Source organism: Argiope bruennichi, chromosome 11, assembly GCF_947563725.1.
Source record: "Argiope bruennichi chromosome 11, qqArgBrue1.1, whole genome shotgun sequence".
Classification (NCBI taxonomy): Eukaryota; Metazoa; Arthropoda; class Arachnida; order Araneae; family Araneidae; genus Argiope; species Argiope bruennichi.
The window spans coordinates 16043784-16068837 of NC_079161.1; the positions used below are offsets into that span (position 1 = coordinate 16043784).

At 32.4% G+C, this 25054-nt stretch overlaps 1 protein-coding gene across 4 annotated transcripts in view; it reads left to right on the forward strand.

The window, feature by feature from the left end:
- The window catches only part of LOC129956867 (putative polypeptide N-acetylgalactosaminyltransferase 9), an 881963-nt gene that overhangs the window by 781558 nt on the left and 75351 nt on the right, over positions 1 to 25054 (forward strand). For all 4 annotated transcript variants that reach the window (XM_056068829.1, XM_056068827.1, XM_056068830.1 and 1 more), the window contains 2 exons: positions 15032 to 15196; positions 17565 to 17778. In XM_056068829.1, coding sequence (XP_055924804.1) covers positions 15032 to 15196; positions 17565 to 17778 — 379 coding nt within the window. The remainder of the gene's footprint in view (positions 1 to 15031; positions 15197 to 17564; positions 17779 to 25054) is intronic.

Consider the following 25054-nt stretch of genomic DNA (forward strand, 5'->3'; position numbering starts at 1 on the left):
CCAACTTAATATTTTTAATTAATAAAAATAAAATAATTAATTAATTAACAAAATAAAGGCCTTGACTTAGTCCCTTGTTCAATAAATGGACTTACCTCTTTCTCCAATCATATTTTGCAATTTTATATGAACAGCTAACCAATCATAGGGCTTTACTTTTGTTGTGTAAATATAATTTTAAAGGGTAATTTCATTTGCTGCGATAAAATGTACTTAATCAAAACTACTTTAACATTATTAAATTAGACATTCATATCGTATCTGAGCAACTGGTCAATTGTGCTGAAAATCTTAAAATAAGTAGCTCCTATAATTTTTCTTTTCCAAAATTCTGTACTTCAATCCTCCTCAAGGCAGTGACGTAAATTTTAATAATTCGTAATATAGAAAATAACGTTACTTCATATCAAAATATCTCAATTCAACCTTGAAAGTACAGGAATTTAAAATCATAATACAGTCGCAGTTTTCTTTCTTTTTTCTTTTTCTTTTAGCTCAATAATTTTTTCTTTTACAAAATTATGTACAGAAATTCTTCTTCAATTCTGTGATGCAAAGTAATAATTCGTAATATAGAAAATAAAGTTACTTAATATAAAAATATCTCAATTCAACCTTGAAAGTGCAGGAATTTAAAATCATAATACTTTCTTTCTTTTCTTTTTCTTTTTCTTTTAGCTCAATAATTTTTATTTTACAAAATTCTGTACAGAAATCCTCCTTAAGGCTGTGACGCAAAGTTTAACAATTCGTAATATAGAAAATAACGTTACTTCATATCAAAATATCTCAATTCAACCTTGAAAGTGCAAGAATTTAAAATCATAATACAGTCGCAGTTTTCTTTCTTTTTTCTTTTTCTTTTAGCTCAATAATTTTTTCTTTTACAAAATTCTGTACAGAAATCCTCCTCAAGGCTGTGACGCAAAGTTTAACAATTCGTAATATAGAAAATAAAGTTACTTAATATAAAAATATCTCAATTCAACCTTGAAAGTGCAGGAATTTAAAATCATAATACTTTCTTTCTTTTCTTTTTCTTTTTCTTTTAGCTCAATAATTTTTCTTTTACAAAATTCTGTACAGCAATCCTCCTCAAGGCTGTGACGCAAATAATAATTCGTAATATAGAAAATAATGATACTTCATATAAAAATATCTCAATTCAACTTTGAAAGTACAGGAATTTAAAATCATAATACAGTCGCAGTTTTCTTCCTTTTTTCTTTTATCTCAATAATTTTTCTTTTACAAAATTATGTACAGCAATCCTCCTCAAGGCTGTAACGCAAAGTAATAATTCGTAATATAGAAAATAAAGTTACTTAATGTAAAAATACCTCAATTCAACCTTGAATGTACCAGAATGTACCTTTTTTTAGCTCAATAATTCTACAAACATATTGGTTGAGCACCCACGTGAATAATCAATGTATTTTCTCCAAATATCAAGTCTTTTGTTTGTGCATAATATTTATACAAGATTTAGCATAAGTCTCAGTAGCAAATAACACATTCACGCATGAATGCAAAAGTTTCACTTTTCATTTTCTTCGAACGAAAGAAAGCAAATCTAAGAATCCTTGCGTTAACAATAGGACATGCCTCTCTTGTTTACAGCTTCCGAGAACTAAATATTTACCAAACATCCTAGAGAAAGAAAGAAGGAGATAACTTCTCTGCAACTTGTGCTTCATGCATTCCCAACTTCATCTCTAGCAACCTCTTCGGAATAGAGTCATTAATATTCAACGGCGCGGCTGAGATGAAAATCTTTCTCGGCCTGAAGATGAATCTCGACAACTAATCTTTACTCCTGAGTCGAAATCCGCTGGTGGTTTCTTGTGCACTGAGTGAAAATTAAAATCTACCTGTTATACTGTAAAGTAAGAACAAAATTTGTTGAATGTTTTAAAGAGGATTAATTTTGGAATTTTCGGAAGACTAAATAAAATATCTCTGGAGTAAATAAAATATTTGAAAGTAATTCTAGTTTTACGAGAAGCATTAAATGCAACTGGATATGTTGATTATTCAGTGTTAACTTATGATTTTTTTTCATGTCTTTACTCTAAAGAACAACTTTTACTAATCTTCTGTTTAAAGAATCAATTGCTGCTTCAGAATAACGGTTTATTTTTACAAAATTCATTCTCTTCTAAAATTTAACCTCTACAATATGACTGTAAAATATTCTTTACGATTTTGCCCATTGTCGTTTGCTTTTTGGTATACTAAATATATAAAGAGAAAAGGCAGTAATCGGCAAAATTTGATCTCAAAATTTTGATGAATCTCCATGTTTTTGCTAAATTTTGATGAATCTCCATGTTTTTGATGAATTTTGATGAATCACCATGTTTTTGATGTATTTTGATGAATCTCCCTGTTTTTGATGAATTTTGATGAATCTCCCTGTTTTTGATAAATTTTGATGAATCTCCATGTTTTTGATGAATTTTGATGAATCTCCATGTTTCAAAAACTTCTTGATTCATAATAATATATTTCTATATGTCTCAATGATTCTTAATAACATCTTCTGCATATCTGAATTTCTCTTTCATATTTTAATAACATGTAACTGAATTGTCTGTCTGTTGTTGTGTCTGTTTGTGCACATCTTAACTGAAATGGATAATGGATAAAATTTCGTATATGGTATTTGTACCAGATTGGGAGTTTTCTATTAAATTTGGAACAAATTCCATGGCAGAAAATATGTCTACAATTGAACATGATAACTACATCATGTCTACAATTGAACATGATAACTACATCAAAATCTGTCCTACAATTGAACATGATAACTACAAATAAAGATATAAATGGATAACATTTGATAACCAGTTTTAGCAGATTGATCGTCTGTCGGTCAGATTTTATAGGTGTCGATTGGTGTCCAATTTTAATCAAAATCTACCAAAGAGTTGATTGTCTATTGGCCTGTCCTTTCTAACAACACGAAGGCTATTTTGGGACTATCATGATCATTTTGACAGTGGTTAAATGTACTTCAGTCGGCACTCCCCCTCCAAATCGGTTTAACATTCGAATTATATGTATTAGGTCCTAAACAAGATGATTCATTGAATAATTAACTGCCCTCTTGATGAAGAAACTTCGTTGATTAATACCCTATACGAGGTGTAAAATCAGAATTACCCACAACTATATACAATTAACTTTTATATGAAAAGAAGCTCAGTTACTGCTAACAAATTATTACTTACGTTACAATTTATTTTCACATTTTTATGAAAGAGATTATATCTTGACATGTTATTAAAATTCTTTTTTTCATTTTTTTTTTGTAAGATTCTTATTCAATCCAGTTTCTAATCCAGTATTGATTCACACCCTTCCAATACGACTTATATCTCTTTACGAATCTCAAAAGTTCTCTTATTGTGTATATACATCTTAAACCATTCTCCTCAGAAATGGGGGGGGGGAATATGTTCTGTAAAAAGAAAAGCAAATATCTTTCTTATTCCCCATCTTTTATCTGCCTTTTCCAATAAACCTACTCCATTTTTGAATGTAACATTCTTAGGACATTCCTCATTTCTTAATGGAAGGTGAAGATTATAGTGAATTTTCGAATCTTCCCTAACTTCTATTTTATACTCCTCCCTCCCTCCCTCTAACCCCTTCTTTTATCGGGGACAGCCCCAGGTCAATAGCTAGACTTCTAAGAACATTAATCACGTGCATGGAGTTTTCTTTCTTTTTTCTTTTTCTTTTCTTTCAACTATTTTTGTTATGGGTCTTCTTTCTTTTTTTTTCCTGCTCCAGACACTTTCTTTCTTTACTGCGTCGCTTTTTGCGATGTTCCAGGTTCCATTAGCCAACTACTTCTGCAGGGCATGATGGGTAACTTCTTTGTTCGCTTTGCGGAGGTATAAAAGCTGTTAAGCTATCGGCGCTCGGAGAAGAGGGCTGGTCGTAACACTTAAGGTTAAATTTTTTTTTTTTTTATTTTTTAACACTCCATTTATCGCCTATCGGTCTTTTCCTCGGATATTCTCACTTAACTTATTACGTCCCTTTTTTCTTTCGCGAACAAAGCTAAATGACCTTGAGTAGTTGATCTTGAAAACCTCCTCGGGCATTCTCTGATATTCGTATCATTTCTTGCTACATTCTCAAAATTTAAACGATTTGAAACATGATTGATGTGAGTATTAACTTTCATTTCATAGATAATAAAGAATAAATGAATGAATGAATGAATGAAAAATTCCGTGAATTTCATTTATGTTCTATTTACAATTTCAAATAGTTTTCTCGAATGTGTCTTCGAGTATTCGTTCAAGTATGACCCAACTCTTTTTACGACCGAACCGATTAGAATTCTGATTGGTTCGGAAAAGGAATTGATTTGACTTGCTAGATTCAATATTCTTCTTGAAAGTACCTTCAAGTATTCTTTCAAGTATGACCCAATTCTTGTTACATTTTTAGAATTCTAATTGGTTAAGAAAAGAGATTGATTTGATTTGTTAGATTAAATATTTTTCTCGAACGTGTCTTCGAATATTCTTTCAAGGATGACACAATTCTTGTTACATTCTTAGAATTCTAATTCTTTCGGAAAAGGTATTGATTTGACTTGCTAGATTCAATATTCTTCTTGAAAGTATCTTCAAGTATTCTTTCAAGTATGACCCAATTCTTGTTACATTTTTAGAATTCTAATTGGTTAAGAAAAGAGATTGATTTGATTTGTTAGATTAAATATTTTTCTCGAACGTGTCTTCGAATATTCTTTCAAGGATGACACAATTCTTGTTACATTCTTAGAATTCTAATTCTTTCGGAAAAGGTATTGATTTGATTTGTTAGATTAATTTCGAGTATTCTTTCAAATATGACCCAATTCTTGTTAGAATTTTATTTGGTTCGGAAAAGGGAATGATATGATTTTCTAGATTAAATATTCTTTTCGAAAGTGTCTTTGAGTATTCTTTCAAGTATGACTCAATTATTGGTACATTCTTGAATTCTAAATGATTCCGAAAATGCATTGACTTGATTTGCTAGATTAAATATTCTTCTCGAAAGATTGTTCGAGTAATCTTTCACATATGACCTAATTCTTGTTACATTTTTAGAATTCTAATTGGTTAAGAATAGAGATTGATTTGATTTGTTAGATTAAATTTGAATGTGTTTTCGAATATTCCTTCAAGTATGACCCAATTCTTGTTAAATTCTTAGAATTCTAATTATTTCAGAAAAGGTATTGATTTGATTTGTTAGATTAAATATTCTTTTCGAAAGTATCTTTGAATATTCTTTTAAGTATGACTCAATTCTTGGTACATTCTTTGAATTCTAATTGATTCGGAAAATGTATTGACTTGATTTCCTGGATTAAATATTCTTCTCGAAATTGTCTTCGAGTAATTTTCCAAGTATGACCCAATTCGTGTTACATTTTTAGAATTCTAAAATTGTAAGGATGAAAAGGAATTGATTTAATTTTCTAGATTAATTTAATTTACTGGATTAAATATTCTTCACGAATGTGTCTTCGAGTATCCTTTCAAGTATGACTCAATTTTTGTTGTATCCATAGTATTCTAACTGGTTCGGAAAAGGAACTGATTTGATTTGCTAGATTAATTTCCAATCTGAAATGCACAAGGTTATAGGAAATAAAATTTGTAATTTTCAATTTGTTGTTGGCTAAACAGCGACGAAATTTATATCAATAGTTCACTAAATTATTTTCAGAACGCGAATGATTTCTTTTAATATTTCTAGAATTTAAAGGATTTCAAAAACATTGATTTGAGGAATTTCTGGGAATAATTCCTATTTCAAAAATACAGAAATGACATAGGAAATGAAATCCATTTCGTAACTCAAAACACTGAAAATAATTAATTGTTCGAGCTTCAAAATATTAATGATATGTTACTGTCCAATGCATGATCAGAGATAATTTATAGATTATATACAGACGAAGTCTCTAAGCATTCTTTCAATGGTTTCCCGACAGCGAGTATAAATAATCATATCGATACTGTTACGTTCAGTAGTGCCGGGGTGGTCGGCTGTGCAGATGAAGAAGAAGTATATATAGACTTTGGAAAGATTTTCTTTAAGCGGTAGCCTGCACCTCGTTTAACAGGATGATAGGTGTACGGGGAGTCAAGGAGGAAGGTCAGAGTTTGACCACCTTGTGGCTGGGACAAGCTGCCTCGAAGAGGATGTCAGTCAGGTGAATCGACTACATTTTATGGACGGACTATGCTAAAGACGGCAGTTGGCCACAACAAATTCTGCCGATACTGCTTCGTTCAATGGTGGCGGGGTAGTCGGCTATACATAAGAAAATGTATGTATAAACTTCAAGAAATCATATTTGCTAGTCCGTCTTGGCCATATGTCTCGTATTTATTCATTTAAAATAGTTATGAAAACCAAAGAATAGTTTCTCAGCTCCAAACACTGGTCCGATCTCGCTAATTTTTCTTCCATATGAAAGTTCGGGGGTTCTGTGTATATTATCAATTGTCGTCTGCTTTACAACCATTCAAATTCGAACGATACCATGAAATAAATCTTCTATGGAAGCCACGTTCTCGCTAAATAAGCCGATTTCTGTGATTAATTTTGTTATCTTGTAAACTTAGTTTATTAGTCAGAATGGTATTGTGCAGGTCTAATTTAAAATGTCATTTTTTTTTGTCACAAAATGTAGTCATTCTAAGTTTAGATGACACAGCTAAATTAAAATTGACATATTGGAAGAACAGCTAGCTCAGTAAGATTTGAATAGAATAAATTTGTTTTAGTTTCTTTTTAAAATGCAATTATGATGATTTTAAAAATCAGCTTTGTACCAGAAAAAGTAGAAATTAATGAAAATCATCATTCTGATCATTTGCTGTTTAAGCAATTATTTCTAATAACAAAACTTGATAACAAAATAAAACCCTTAAAAAATCTAGCAAAATATTATGTACCTAAAATGAGCAGTAATGGCAGAAAATGATTTATTCAAAAAGGAAAGTAAAATACATTAATTAGTTTTAATCTTCAAAAAACATATTGCAATGAAATGAAAATGGAAAAAAATGTAAAAGAACTTTCTTCTGATTACAGAACTTAATCCTCGGATAAATGAAATATATTGAAGATCGTTTCAAAATTTTCACTTTGTCATATATATGAATCTGAAAATGTTTTAGTTGTTTTATTCTGTTGCTGTATTTTCAAATATTAAGTTTGGATTTAGAGCAAAATAATTTTACCATTTCTATTATTTGGATATCCTATTTCTTGCAAATGATGCTGTTAAAATTTCAATTACATTCATGTGTCTTGATTTTCCTATTTGGCTCCTTGCCAAATTGACGAAAATATAAACTTCTATGGATCCGCATCTCTATTGCGAATCAGGAAAGAAAATCTCGAACCCCAATCGACAAACAAATAATTAAAAATAAATTTAAAACTAAACTTTAATCGTTCTTGATTTTAATTAAAGAGGAATGCTCTAATAGTTATCTTAAAAAAAACTGCAAAATATTATAAAAGTGTTGTGAATGTTAGATTCAGAAATTTTGTTTTAATATCTTAAAATTTTTTAGAAAAAGTGATTAATTTTTGGAAATATTTCGAAATTTCTTTAATTAAATCAGAGGTGAAAATTTATTTCTAACGATAGCTAAATGATTGTTTCCTTTCGATTATTAGCAGATTTTGTGTTTTATATAACTACTAGATAATATATTGCGAGAAAATACGAGCAAAAACACACATACAATAAAAAATACAAAAAAAATATTGAATTTTTAAAATTTTAGTTTCGATATTCATACACTCGTCACTGAGAGACTTGTATATAATTTTCATGGTAAATACATATACATACTCATATGCAGAAACATACAATTTCTTTTATTAGTATATAAACTTATAAACTTACCAAACATTTAAGTTTGTTAAAAATGTATTTAATACTCATTTCCAGAAATTCTGCTTTAAGAAACATATTATCTTCAACATTATAACAATACAAAAAAAATGTGTCAATCTTTAAATCTATAAAGCCTACCTATATTTGGTGACATCACTCCAAATCATGTTTTTTAGAATTCGTGTTTAAAAAAATACGAATTGTTTGTTAAAAGCTTAATAAACCAGGGGGAGGGGGGTAGTTTCTCAGAACTTTCTCCCATACTCTCTAATAAAATTTTGTAGCAACGTACAATATTCGAAATTACAATAATTACGAAATATCCACCATTGGCTCGAATTCAGCATTTTTACTGAATCTACTGTGTGACACTTGGAGAGACTTTTGACGATTAATCTCTGATGCGGTGAATGAAATACGAAAATCGTATTCGTGTTTCAGGCACGTTGGCATAAAAATTAGGCACTCAACTACGCTTGTGCTCAAAAACTCCCATGCCAAATTTGATATTTTTAAGTCATTGTGTTTTTGAGTTACCACGTTTGTATGTTTTTAAAAATACAGACCGAAATAGGTCAAAGCCTTGTTGAATCTTTTTTTTTTCAAAATTTGATAAATGTCATACTATAGAAAAATCTGTGTACTGAATTTTATCTATCTACCTCTCTTTTATCTATCTATCTCTCTAAATTTATCTACCTCTCTTTTATCTATCTATCTCTCTAAATTTATCTACCTCTCTTTTATCTATCTAACTCTCTCTTTTATCTATCTACCTCTCTTTTATCTATCTAACTCTCTCTTTTATCTATCTACCTCTCTAAATCTATCTCTCTTTTATCTATCTACCTCTCTAAATCTATCTCTCTTTTATCTATCTACCTCTCTAAATCTACCTCTCTAAATCTATCTCTCTTTTATCTATCTACCTCTCTAAATCTATCTCTCTTTTATCTATCTACCTCTCTAAATCTATCTAACTCTCTCTTTTATCTATCTACCTCTCTAAATCTATCTAACTCTCCCTTTTATCTATCTAACTCTCTTTTATCTATCTAACTCTCTCTTTTATCTATATACCTCTCTTTTATCCATCTACCTATCTAGTTAAATTATGCTGACTCATATTTGAACAGCCTGACAGCCAGATTTCCTCTGAACCGATTTCGCTCAAACTTTGACAGAAATCTACAAATTTGGTGTAAAGATCCTATGCCAAATTTCATCCATCTAGTTCAAAGCATTTCTAGTTTTATTTGTCACAGACAGACAAATAGGTTTAAGGCCTAAAAGGTTTTTTTCGAACTAAAATGTGGACAATCCTCAAAATCTCGTGTTCAAACTTTTTTACGATTATAACAGTTTCTCTATACTTCGTAGATAAGACCGAAAAAAAATGCAAAGAAATTTATCTAATATAGGAAACCAAATATTTTGACAGATGATTTACAAGGACGATAAATCTTTGTGTTATTTGTATAAAAATTCGGCCACTAGCAACAACAATAAAACTTCGCCAATCTCCTAATTTGCCATCATAAATCCGCCATCCCCGCATCACCAATACCAAACGACATTACTATAAACCCCCTCTTATCGTTTTTCGGCAACCCTCACAAATCAGACATCCGAAACGACTTACTAAATCAGCAAACCCAGACATTGTTATTCCATATCTATTCTCCTTAAAGACTCAATTATTACTCCACCCAATCCAATCGGTCCGCACAACCACCTTGCGAGGCTCCTCCGGTTGTCGAGAGATATGTAACATAATCCCCAACCTTGAATGGGTTTCCGTTAATGACCTAGCTATCTCGGCGCACATAACAAATATCGGCCTTCAGCAGTAACTTCCGCGGAGATGGTAATGTTTCCATTAAGAATCCTGTCTTCGAAGAAGGTGTTCTGACTTATTGGGGAAATTACGGGGGAAATCGACTTTCTTCTCAAGATGTTTGGGGCTTAGCTGGAGTGTCTCAAGGTGTTAATGATTTTGTTATTCGGTGAATCGAAATTGGTTTGGGTGTGTTCATAAGGTGCCTGCGGATTTTGAACCACTTGCTTCTGTTCTTTTCTTTGCCACAGTAAGATTTGTGTTGAGTCAGGTTCTTGAAGATTAAATTCTTAGTCTGTCGGTTCAATTAGGAGTTACCTTGGAGGGGGTTTGGTGTTAATAAGTGCTTTTGACGCATGAATTGTTCCTATATTTTAATATGTCCAGGCATTTTCAAAAGGTTTTGTGCTCTTAAAATATGAATAGACAAAATTATGGCTCTCTAGATGATATCTTGTCTCTAGAAAGCTGTCTAAAAGTATTAAATCATTTCTTAATGATCTCTATAATTAAAAATTGAACGATATGACGGTGATTAAGAGTTGGGAGTGTTTGTTTAATTTATAATGTCTCTCTATTAATAATAAGGTTGAATGTGCGTGTGTTTGTTTGTGTTGACACTACAGGTCAGACCGTTCGACCTAGAGTTACTAAACTTTGTATTTATACATATTGGAGGATGGAAATATGCACTTTTTGATTTTTTGTCAAATAAGTTAGAATTTTCAGCGCAATGCTGGCGTTTTTCTAAGATAATTTCAGAAAATATTGCAGAACAAAAATAAAAAATGAAATAAACTTTTTTATAATACTAGATTTTAATTTAAAATATTTTTTATTCTCAATTATTTAAAAATATTTTATACCTGCTTTAGAATAAAATACCTTACTGTGTAAGTGAAATTCACATTGTTTATATTTTTGCTATTGTTATTCAATCTTGACATTTTTTCCATTGTCGATGATTAAGATATGAAAATTCGGTTTATTTTCCCATGTTTAATAAGTTTACTGATGAACAACGATTTGATCGATCGTTCACTTCAACGAATCTTCTATATTTCCATCAGATCAGAGAACTGAATATGTAGTGGAATTCATTAATTAATCATGCTTTCATAGATCATCCACTTCAAAAATTCCTCATTTCGATCATATTAGAGAATTGTATGTGTAATGGGATTCATTGATGAATCACGATCTGATAGATCATCCACTTGAACTAATAATCAACATTTCTATCAGATCAGAGAAGTGAATGTGCAGTGGAATTCACTGATGAATCACGATCTTATGAATCGTCCATTTCAACTCATCATCCACATTTCCATCAGATCTGAGAATTGAATGGGTAGTGGAATTTATTGATGAATCACAGTCTCATGGATCGTCCATTTCAACTAATCATCAACATTTCCATTAAATCAGATAATTGAATGGGTAGTGGAATTCACTAATGAATCACTATCTGATATATCATCTACTTCAACGAATCCTCTACATTTATATCGGCTCAGAGAATTTAATGTGTAGCAGAACTCTCTGATGAATCACGATCTCATGAATCGTCCATTTCAACTCATCATCCACATTTCCATCAGATCTGAGAATTGAATGGGTAGTGGAATTTATTGATGAATCACAGTCTCATGGATCGTCCATTTCAACTAATCATCAACATTTCCATTAAATCAGATAATTGAATGGGTAGTGGAATTTACTAATGAATCACGATCTGATATATCATCTACTTCGACGAATCCTCTACATTTATATCGGCTCAGAGAATTTAATGTGTAGCAGAACTCTCTGAAGAATCGCGATCTCATGGATCGTCCATTTCAACTCATCATCCACATTTTCATCAGATCTGAGAATTGAATAGGTAGTGGAATTTATTGATGAATCACAGTCTCATGGATCGTCCATTTCAACTAATCATCAACATTTCCATTAAATCAGATAATTGAATGGGTAGTGGAATTTACTAATGAATCACGATCTGATATATCATCTACTTCGACGAATCCTCTACATTTATATCGGCTCAGAGAATTTAATGTGTAGCAGAACTCTCTGATGAATCACGATCTCATGGATCGTCCATTTCAACTCATCATCCACATTTTCATCAGATCTGAGAATTGAATAGGTAGTGGAATTTATTGATGAATCACAGTCTCATGGATCGTCCATTTCAACTAATCATCAACATTTCCATCAAATCAGATAATTGAATGGGTAGTGGAATTTACTAATGAATCACGATCTGATATATCATCTACTTCGACGAATCCTCTACATTTATATCGGCTCAGAGAATTTAATGTGTAGCAGAACTCTCTGATGAATCACGATCTCATGGATCGTCCATTTCAACTCATCATCCACATTTTCATCAGATCTGAGAATTGAATAGGTAGTGGAATTTATTGATGAATCACAGTCTCATGGATCGTCCATTTCAACTAATCATCAACATTTCCATCAAATCAGATAATTGAATGGGTAGTGGAATTCACTAATGAATCACTATCTGATATATCATCTACTTCAACGAATCCTCTACATTTATATCGGCTCAGAGAATTTAATGTGTAGCAGAACTCTCTGATGAATCACGATCTCATGGATCGTCCATTTCAACTCATCATCCACATTTCCATCAGATCTGAGAATTGAATGGGTAGTGGAATTTATTGATGAATCACAGTCTCATGGATCGTCCATTTCAACTCATCATCCACATTTCCATCAGATCTGAGAATCGAATGGGCAGGGAAATTTATTGATGAATTACGATCTCATGGATCGTCCATTTCAACTCATCATCAACAATTCCATCAGATCTCAAAATTGAATGGGTAGTGGAATTTATTGATGAATCACGATCTCATAGAGTGTCCACTTCGATGAAACACCGACATTTCCATCAGATCAGAGAATTGATGTGTACTGGAATTCAATGATGAAACAAGATTTTATAGATTGTCCATTTCAACTGATCAATAATATTTCGATCTGAAAAGAAAATTAATGCTTAGGGAATGTTGTTCAGTAATTAGAAACATTATTGAATAATAGCGTATATCAAAAACGATCTAAATTGTAGCAAAATAACTCATGGTTTTAAACCAGAGAAATGAATTTCCCACATTGCTACTATTCGTGAATTTGTGAAGGGCATTTGAAAAGTGCTCCATAAATTCCATATTCACCAGATATGGTACCATAATACGTTTTACGGTTGAAATTTCTCCTTCATAATCATTGTTTTACTCGCATATTGCTTCAAATAAATAAAATTCTGAACGAAATTTGAAGAGTTTTCACGGAAACGATCTTAAAATATAATCTGAGGATAGCAAAAATATTAGAAGTGTATTACAGTCACAAAAAATTAAGTTGAAAGAAATGTAATAATTATTCAGTCATAAGCTTTTACATTTTGTTTTTATATCATTTCCAACACTTTTTGGTTTATAGTTGTATTTCCAGTAATTTAATTATGAGAGTAAATCACTTATAAGCGGGACTTTTTAATATCATGAAAATTTCATGATATTAAAAAGTTTCATGAAAAAGATTTTAAAATATATTTTAAGGATGGGAAAAATATTATGACAGTCGGTGAAAATTACATTTAAAGAAATGTAATAAATATTGAATAACAAATTCTTACCTTTTGTTTTTATATCATTTCCAACGCTTTTTGATTAATATATTATTTACGAGATTAAATCACTTATAAGCGAGGCTTTTTTAATATTAACAGATAATTTTAATATTTCACTATGATAATTAAAATAAGTTGTTGAAAAATTAAATAATTGTTTGCCATTGTTTCAATTATTTATTTCTTCGTTAATTTATTCTTTACAATCATGAAAGAACTCAGATTATTTTGTATAGTTTCACAGCACATAATCGTTACCTTTTAAGCGAATGAAATTATCACATATTTAAATAATCGCCTAAACTGAAGTTCAGTAATGGTATCCTATTGATGCCCCAAGAATGAAAATGACATAATGAGTTAAATATTGTCATGAGGAAATGATCAATTCATTCCGCAATTACCCCTCTAGAATAAGTATAATTAGACTGAAAATTTGACAAATCTGTGTCCTTATTCTTGACGAAATATTAACAGTTTAGGAAATATCCGACAAAATGAGTAAAGTTATAATTGTCAAAATTATGAAAGTGGGCAATTCACTATTTGTAATATGCTGCAATTCTAGAAAATCACACCAAATTGGAGGAGGGGGGATGCTTGAAGTTTGAATATAATCAATCATTGCAGGGACACTTTATTTAAAGCAATGCTTTGAACACGAACTATAAGCCTCTTTCTAACAGTTTAGATATTAGCTGTCGATTAGAATGGACACTATTATTACAGGAATACTGATGACAAAATACTCGTTACCAGAATACTCATGGCAAAATACTCGTTATAGGAAAATATTCATGGCAAAATACCCGTTACAGGAATATTCATGGCAAAATACTCGTTACAGGAATACTGATGACAAAATACTCGTTACCGGAATACTCATGGCAAAATACTCGTTACAGGAATAGTCATTCATAAACCCAAGAATTATATTAAGTGCTTGCATGTACTTTTGATCATTTTTTCACTTCAAATAAGCGTTTATTGAAAAAATTGGTACAATATTAAACAATCAAAATATTGTCCATCTTTTTCTACAACTTCTCCCCCATTTTCGTTCAAAAGTCTTACAACTGATTGTCTTCGAATTTTTTTGGTCCCCCAGGCCGTTCTTTGACATTGACATCGAAGTCGCCACTCTTAAATCGTTGAAACCGAAACCGACATTTGGGATATGTCGAAGCAGCATCACTACAAGTTTCTAAAAGTGTCTGATCTGCTTCGGCAGCACATTTCTTTAAATCAAACAACAAAAAAAAGCAATGAATGACGGAAATGCAATTTGGAGTGTTCCATGATCGGGGTCTTTATACACCAAATAATTTCAATAATACTAAATGGGATACTTTTCATTGATATCAATAAAGTAATAATACATTGGTAGAGCCCAAAACTATTGTCGTTTATATAGATACTTCGCATGTTTACCAATAGATGTCGCTGATTAAAATACATTCAAATATCTAATACAATCCAAGTTATTTCATAGAGAGCATTTATTTTAATCATAATCGAATTTCTATGCTATATTATTTCATTCATGTTTCTCATGAAACCTCTTTGTTCTTTTTCTTTGCAGCCCACTTGGGTCGTCCCTTGGAAGACTACTTCCTACACCAGCCGAAAGTAAAGATTATCCGCGCCAGGCGGCGGGAAGGTCTCATCCGAGCACGTCTGATGGGTGCAGCAGTTGCCAAAGCTCCCATCCTAACATACCTCGACTCTCACTGTGAATGTGCCCTAGGTCAGAAAACGTTTTCTTCTACCATATTTCAATTATTATAATAACTCGATTTTCTTATCATCAGTTTCAGTTTCGATTCTTTTCAAGATAATTTTATTTTGTATATCATCGTTTGCCTCCTATATCCTACTAATTTTTAGTGTGAATATGAAGTGTGGCGCTGTGTCGACGAACATTTGTCTCCATTTTGTCTCGGATTTCATACTGATTTTTGCTACTATGCTGTTTCTATGAAAAATTTGTTTAGGTTTCCGCCGTTTCTCCAAGATTTCTTACTATCTTTTATTCTTTTACTCAGTGTGATGTTGTTCTGTACTGTATGAAGTGACCCAGGTAGTACCTAGGAGAGAAATTCCTCTCAGTGTATGGATATCGAGTCAGTGGCTCTCAGCCTTGGCGATCATTTTTCGACAAAAATGAAGAATCCAGAATATTCAAGACTCTTTGCGATAGCACAATAATACACGAGTTTCAGCTTTTGATCTAGAAGGTGCTTCTTCTTTTTATGGAAACTATGAAACCCTAAGAATAGAACCGAGAATCAGCCAACCATTAGCCAGTTCAGTCGAAAGATGTGAAAGTTTGAGTTCAGCTCGAGGAAGTCGTGAATGGATGAATTCTCTCTGAGCATTAGGCCACTGTGACCTTGTGGTAAGATCTCGGCTTCGGAACCGGAGGGTTTCTGGTTCGAAATCCGATTCCACCGAAGAACCGTCGTGTAAGCGGGTGTGGTGCACGTTAAACGTCTTGGTCAACATGGTTCGGAAAGTACAAATCAACAGGTACTCAACACTTTCTTGGATTTGGTTCAAATTTCGATAGGACTTTACACTGTAGATATTATGTCTGTGTACAGAATGTTATCCATCTAGCTCGCTTTTACTTTGTTAACTTATATTCGTACAGCTTGAAAGATAGACTTCACCTGAATGAATCACTCAAAATTTGACAGAAATCTACACATTTTGTGTAGAGGTCATATACCAAATTTCATCCGTCTAGCTCAAAGCGTTTCTGTATTACCTTTGTCACAGACAGATAGAAATTTTTCAAGAATGCGTTTTTCGAAATCATGAGTTTGAATCGTGAAGATTATAACATTCCCCGTTTCCCAGTATTGATAAGACATTTACAGCCAGTTATATCGTCGCCGTTAATGACTAAACTCCCCGAGATAGCCAGATGCTGGATCTTTTCACCTGGTTGGTCTCACATCTGTTCATTAGCGACTACAGTGAAAGACCACATGTGGGAATTCCTCGTCCAAGAGATATTGAGAGTACCTTCAAAGAGAAAGGGGTGTCCAAACATCTTGATGCTAAATGTTTCTCATTGTGAAAGGACTATGATAACTCCGTGTTCCAGAATCGTCAGTTGTGAAAGGTGCGTCACTAAAAGGACCTTCCCACGACCGATTGGCGCCGCTGAGGGAGCGTATTGCTGAACCCCGATTGGCCGAAAGGGAGCTCAAGTGACCAATGTAAATTAAGAGGCTTAGATTATCGCCGAAATAAAGTGCGGAGATTTTCTTAGGAAGAGGAGAAGAAACGAATTGCAGACAGACTGTTGGACTACGCCCACGAGTTCGGAGTCCAAGAATTACCCGTGGAGTGGTCGTGTTGACTAACAATCTGTTAGTTCCCTGTAGTGTTGTTTCTCCGTATTGATGGAGAACTGAGTTTCAAGATAAACCTTCGACTTCGACTGTTCTGTCTCCTACTACAGGTGTAAATAACTATTTATTTAACCAAGATTAGAACAAGTTGTTCTTTTGTATATATAGGGCTGTGAAATAAAGAATTGTCTGGAAATTCTGCTTCGTTATTTGATCAGTCTAGATAAAGACATTACAAGATGCGTCAAAATCTCTTGTTCGAATTTTTTGACGATTGAAGTTCTTTCTCCTTATATGGGAATGCAAGAAAGCTTACAACGCCATCTGAAGTCTCTCAAAAGATGTTCAACCACGCCATCTGGAAGAGCTGAAATAATTTCAGGTTTTTCTTAAACCACTGCTACTTCTTTTGACAGGCAATCAAAATAATGCATTGTCTTTTAAGGATAAAAAGTTGTGAATGTAATCAGCAAAACATTATGAACATTCAATTAGTTTCTTAATGGCAAAGTTAAAAGTTAAAATATATTCTCTACACAAGATTCATGTACAGCAAAGTACAAAAGAATGTTCGAGGCAAATTGAAATGACCATTTCTTTTTTAAATTTAAAAAAATAATAATAATTGTCTTTAACTTCTGAATTACTACAGTTTCAGTTATAATCTTTTTGTTCGCGAGAAATTCTTCTTGTTTTTTTTTTTTTTTGCTTGTTTGTTTCAGGTATTCTTGATTTTTTTTCTTTCTTCCCCAGGCTGGCTAGAGCCTCTGCTTCAACGCATAGCCAACAACTGGACGACGGTCGTGTGTCCAGTTATTGACGTGATCGACGACGAAACGTTCGAATACCACTTCCGTGAGTCCGGTGAGGTCAACGTCGGGGGCTTCGACTGGAACCTGCAGTTCAGTTGGCACGCGATGCCGGAGAGGGAACACAAAAGAAGAAACCACACGTGGGACCCTGTCTGGTGAGTCCAATCTTTCTTTTTTATTCTTAGCAAAGACAGTGACAAGATAATTCTGAATCTGACAGTAAGACTTTTTAAAGAACTCGTTACTTTCTTTTGATTTATTTGAAATTAAGCTTAAACTATAGAAATCTAACATTGCGTTTTTGAGTTAAAAATGTATTTTTGAATTATGAGCGAACTTTCAGGTCCATAATCAGACATTCGGGAATTTTAAAGCAGTATTTGGCAATCGTTCTGGGGATGAAATTATAGGACAAATATCATTCGCACAGATCTTAGTGTTTTTCATTAATTGAATTCATTTGCACGCAGGCATTACTACCCTTTGTAAATGTCGTATATATTATATAATTTTTGGTGAAAGGAGGCCACCTGGTGATAAAGAGGTTTGTCTATTTTTGAATTATCGTATTTATATCTTTGTACTTCATATTGCACATCTTTGCAAATACAACTTATTACTATTGTGGCGGGGGCACTTCAAAAATGCGTGGCTAAAGGCTGTAACACCGTTCAATTTCAAGTCCTGGGCATATTTTGGGAAGAAAATTACATTTTGAGTTGTAAATATAGGGGTGATTGATCGTCCACCAGCAACGATTTAACGTATTGCATACAAGGCTTTAATTTCAATGATTGGACTAGTATCATTTGCTCAATTTACTCTCATATTTGCATCTTCGATCTAAACTTGAGGCAAATAGAGGGTTGAATGTGCGTAAATGGCAGCATCTGCGAGTGATTGAGGATCCATCATGAACAGTAAATCTTAATTCATAACGAAACTTTAATTTTAGTGATTGGAATAGTATTGTTTGCCTAATTTACTCTCATATTTGCATCTCTGATCTCAACTTGGTGCAAATGGACTGTTAAGTGTGCTTAACTAGCTCCTGCGGCGATACCAGCAAAGATATAACTTACTACACACAAGGTTTTAATTTCAATGATTGGACTAGTATCATTTGCTCAATTTACTTGCATATTTGCATCTTTGATCTCAACTTGGTGCAAATGGAGGGTTAAATGTGCGTAAATGGCTTCTGCGGGTGATTGAAGATCCATCATGAACAGTAAATCTTATTGAACACAAGGGTTTAATTTCAATGATTGGACTAGTATCGTTTGCTCAATTTACTTGCATATTTGCATCTTTGATCTCAAATTGGTGCAAATGGAGGGTTAAATGTGCGTAAATGGCTTCTGCGGGTGATTGAAGATCCATCATGAACAGTAAATCTTATTGAACACAAGGGTTTAATTTCAATGATTGGACTAGTATCGTTTGCTCAATTTACTTGCATATTTGCATCTTTGATCTCAACTTGGTGCAAATGGAGGGTTAAATGTGCGTAAATGGCTTCTGCGGGTGATTGAAGATCCATCATGAACAGTAAATCTTATTGAACACAAGGGTTTAATTTCAATGATTGGACTAGTATCGTTTGCTCAATTTACTTGCATATTTGCATCTTTGATCTCAACTTGGTGCAAATGGAGGGTTAAATGTGCGTAAATGGCTTCTGCGGGTGATTGAAGATCCATCATGAACAGTAAATCTTATTGAACACAAGGGTTTAATTTCAATGATTGGACTAGTATCGTTTGCTCACTTTACTCTCATATTTGCATCTTTGATCTCAACTTGGTGCAAATGGAGGGTTAAATGTGCGTAAATGGCTTCTGCGGGTGATTGAAGATCCATCATGAACAGTAAATCTTATTGAACACAAGGGTTTAATTTCAATGATTGGACTAGTATCGTTTGCTCACTTTACTCTCATATTTGCATCTTTGATCTCAACTTGGTGCAAATGGAGGGTTAAATGTGCGTAAATGGCTTCTGCGGGTGATTGAAGATCCATCATGAACAGTAAATCTTATTGAACACAAGGGTTTAATTTCAATGATTGGACTAGTATCGTTTGCTCACTTTACTCTCATATTTGCATCTTTGATCTCAACTTGGTGCAAACGGACTATTAAGTGTGCGTAACTAGCTCCTGCGGCGATACCAGCAACGATATAACTTACTGCATACAAGGTTTTAATTTCAGTGATTGGACTAGTATTGTTTGCTCAATTTACTTACATATTTGCAGCTTCGATCTAAACCTGATGAAAATGGAGGGTTGAATGTGCGTAAATGGCATCTGCGGGTGATTGAAGATCCATCATCAACAGTAAATCTTAATGCACAACGAGACTAATTTCAGCGATTGCACTAGTATTGTTTACTAGTTTCATATCTTTGGACATGCTGCGTGACATGCATTTCGTAGAATTTAGTGTCTTAATATTTTCGATACACCATTTGCTACTACATTCCCTCTATCCATCCTATATTGTTTCCGTGACTACATGTTGCTATGCAGAAAAGACTCGTGTGTGTACACTTGAATTTTAGCCCTTCCATTATCATCTTATTTACATAACTGACTGACATCTTACTTATCGAAATTTAGTTGATAATGATATTGTGAGCTATTTGACCTTGATATTTAACAATATACTATAGATTATACAAATACTTAATTGTAAGATAACATACCGTTTTAGCATAGATAATGAAATGCGAATAATTTACATTTATATTCAATAAATATGTAAATCCTTAAATGCAAAGAAAATTGTACTTGGTGCTGCCATCTGTTTACGCCTTTAGATACTAAAAATAGTTTTCATTCATCGTGCAAAGACTACCGATCGGCTAATGAAAAAATGAATACATGAAATACTCGAATGGCTATCAATCCTGACAGGGTTGATTGTGTAACATTCCCCGTTTCCCAGTACTGATAAGAAATTTACAGCCAGCTGTGTCGACGCTGTTAAATACTAAACTCCTCGAGATAGCCAGATAGTGGATCTTTTAACCTGGGTGGTCTCGCATCTGTTCATTAGCGACTACAGTGAAAGACCACATGAGGAATTCCTCGTCCAAGAGGTATTGATCGTACCTTCAAAGAGAAAGGGTGTCGAAACATCTGGATGCTAAATGTTTCTCATTGTGAAAGGACTATGCTAAATCCGTGTTCCAGAATAGTCAGTTATGAAAGATACATCACTAAAAGGACCTTCCCACTACCGACTGGCGCCGCTGAGTGAGCATATTTCTAAACCTCGATTAGCCGAAAGAGAGCTCAAGTGACCAATGTAAATTAAGATTCGGAGATTGTCGCCGAAATAAAATGCAGAGATTTTTTTTAAGATAAGAGAAGAAACGAATTGCAGTCAGACTGTTGGACCACACCCACAAATTCGGAGTCCGAGAACCAAGTGAGTTTCAAGATAAACCTTCGGCTTCGACTGTTGTGTCTCCTACTACAGGTGTAAATAACTATTTATTTAACCAAGATTAGAACAAGTTGTTCTTTTCTATATATAGGGCTGTAAAATAAAGAATTGGCTGGAAATTCTGCTTCGTTATTTGATCAGGCTAGACCAAGACATTACAATGGCCATTCGAGTGTTTCATGATGGAGCCAAAAACGTAATTTCGATCTTTAGATATAAAAAACACAATATTAATTATATAGAAACTATTATTTTCACGAATTTAAGTTTTTATATTATATAATCATAAATCTGAATACATTTTGATATGCACTTAAACATAAAGATACTTACTCAAAGGATTATATGCTTATTAACCCGTAACTGGAGACAGGAGTCAAAATGATTCCGAGTTGTTCATTAGCTCCAATTATCACGTGGAATTTTGTCCTTGAACGTAATCATGTCCTCAGTACCTTCAAGCTGTTCTTTTAACAGTATGTTGGTAAAAGTCTAAGTATGAACACGTACGCATAACCGAGTTATACTTTTTCAAAAATTGTGTTCTTGTTTATGGAGTCATTTACTCCATTGACTCTGGAACTGAATTTTAATTTGAATAAAGAAATATTCTTCTGTGGTGAAAGCTTATAAGCAAGTTAACAACTACGCTGCACGAGCAATTGCTTTTGTATCGTGGTCATGTTACTGGGCTGCAAATCGTAAGGTCCCAGGTTCTATCCTCGCTCACACCAATTCGCTACATTGATGACCTCGGACGATGAACCTTCAATCTTCATATATCTGTTGTGGCACCATCTACCAACAGCAAACCAAAGTCGTCACACTCACTTGACGCAGCAACAACATCAACAACCATACCTCGCGCATCACATATCGCTACACTTCAAATAATATTTTAAAATATTGTATTCTTCATTTTTGTTTGTTAAATTCTAACAGTTATTAACATTACTGTAATTCCATAATATGTAAATGAAGTAAATACTCATTAAAAGGTAGTTTAGGGTTTTTTCTTATAACATCTTTACAACATTTAATATTTTTAATACTTTTGGAAACTACATGATTTCCAGAATGTATTGCGTTACCAAAATAAATTCCAATGCGGTTTACAAAAGTCAAAAAAATAAAAATAAAAATGGAGTCATTTTGACTCTTATGTCTCTTGCCGCCGGAGGAAATTCATATTTCCAGTTATGGATTAAAAAGTCGGATTATGGATTAACTGCTCATTAAAAAAAGTTTATAAATTAAGTAGATCTTATTCCAACACTCCAAAATTCTACGAATATTCCAGAAAATATGAAACATAGGGGTGGGTGGGGGGGGGTATATGCAAACAAATCCTACCGCAGAGCAAGTAAGAAAATAAAAGCAAATCTCTCTGGCACGCAAATCCGTACCACACTCATTTCAGAATAAAAAAGAAAAAAAAAAGAATCTGGTTCATATTTCAACGTCGCTATATCTAAGTTTGGGACAGAATGTTAGAAAGAAGATGCGCATAAAAATGGCTTTTTTCCGCATACCGATGGGGGCCAGATGGAAAAACAATCTATACTCTCAGGCATAAAATTTCTGTCGGGAAAAGTTTCCTGGGAAAGCACGATTTTCAGTGGTCTCCATATTAATCAGATTACTCGTGTTCCATAAAGCAGGTGCCATGAAATCACGTATCTTATGAGATTTAAGGCTATATATCTAGAAAGAGAGAAATTTATGAATATGTTTTAACAGAGGATGCAACCGAAATAAAACTGGTTTGGTATAAAGAAATCTCTTATTTCGCTCTCGTATCAAATGCTCAAAATACTCGAAATCATATTTAATTATAGATGCGAATGACATTTTTAATTGTGCTTTGACTACGTTTAAGCGTTGATTTTTCTGGCGAAAATATCGAATACATTTTATTTAGTAATCCTTGTTTTTGAATAGTTTTATCTTATAAAGGAATCCTTGAATTTTGTTTTCATATTCGTTTTTTTGGAAATTACATTCATGTTTAGATCTATATAATTTACTTTTTAATGCTATTTTAGACAAATCTAAATGCTCTTTTCTCACATTCAGAGTTCTGTTAAAATTTTCTTTTTAAAAACCCTCATAGATTAAATACTAATGCATATTTTTTTTTCACTTTGAATATAATATATTCAATATATTCTACAGTTCCTGAACAATCAAATAAGGAATTTATTTATTTAATAAGATCTTAGTTTTTTTTAATGCTTTATAATGCAAAAAAGATGGGAAAATAGATATTATTTATTAATCGAATTCTAATAATTAAGGATTAGAATAAAAATTATTTCTTACTTTAAGAACTAGTAATATATTAAATGACTGGCAAAAATTTAATAAATCATTTAATAAACTTCTAAACCAGAACGGTTTTAATAAAAAAAAAAATAACAAAAATAAACAAATATATTTCTTTCTATTTTCAAAACTTTTTGGATTTTAACTTGCCATCTCATTTTCATCACATAGGTGTTATTTTAGTATAACTTATCTAAAAAATTTTTAAAAATAAGTATTTTATAACATTTTTCAAAACGTACTCCCCGAATTTAGTTATATATCTTGAAAAATTATGAGGTTAATTGTTACGAAATTGAAATGAAAAAAATTAATTAAAAAATTAAAAATTATTCTAGATTATTTAAGATAAATATATATTTTCAATTATAAAAGAGCTTGAAATGAAATAAATATTTTATGTTGTTTTAGTTCGATAAATGCACTTCTGAAAATTAACGAAATCTAAATTTTCATATGCTCTCCCACCCTTATTAGTTATATTTAATAAAATGTTCTTGAAGCACAAGCAGTCTAAGCGAAAGAGGCTCCTGCCTAATGGAAATTTGGATTTTTTTTTATTTTAGGTAAATTAATTTCCACTTGGAAGTTGCGCTATACGTTGTCTGGCAGATCGTACTCGTGAGAGACATTATAATAGTCGAAAATACTAATATTTAAAACATTATAATATATTCAGGTTTTTAAATTTATTTTCCACTTAAATTTACGCATTCAATATATCTGTTTTTGTAAATTCTTTAAAATTGATTGAATTTGAATCAATGATATCATATTATATCATTGATTTTGTTTAATTCGTCATATCAAAATAATTAAATCACTATGTAGAAATCAAAGAATTGAAACTTTGATATATTTGTATCATAATTAGATATGAAAATACTACTGGTAATTTGTTGTAATAAATTATTTATTCCTGTAACGTATAACTGATGATATTAGCATGTAATTTATAATCAATAAAATCACTGTATAGGATTGAAAAATGGAGATTTTAGGTAGATCCCTATAGGAAGACTGACTTCCTATTGCAATAGTTCTCATTACAAGACTTCGGAAAAATATCTCCATTCTTCATCGATCCTGACTCTTAGAACCCAAAACCACCCTTTGTTCAAAAGTTTATATACATAATTTAAGTGTAATGGTTTGCCCATGTTATCTTGTAAACAAAATAATATATATTTATATATATAGTGATATTTTAATTCTAGTTTCAATTTAATTAATTTCCAAGATTTTATCTGAATTTAGCCCATAGTAACTTCATTCTAAAAATATTCTCTTATTTCGTGATCCAATTCCACTTTCGGTTTAATTCATTCCTCTGTAAAACTAATGCGCCATAAGTACTACGTATCAAATGAAAGTGATACTTCCGTTGCCTTTCTCAAGGTCAACGTATGTATTCCATTGGCGCGTGGCCGGAAATCCTATCCTTATAAGACTAGTGATCATTTGTTTCGTGCTCTTCTTTACTTCTGCTTTTGCGCCACACTGCGTCTGCTTGTAAATGCTTTCCCGAGATGGATATTAAGAGAGAATAAAACGAAAGTAAAAATACAACGTCTCGTCTATGTCTTCAAACCTGCACTCTGCTTCAACCAAAATAATGTTATATATATATATATATATATTTGGATTTTTA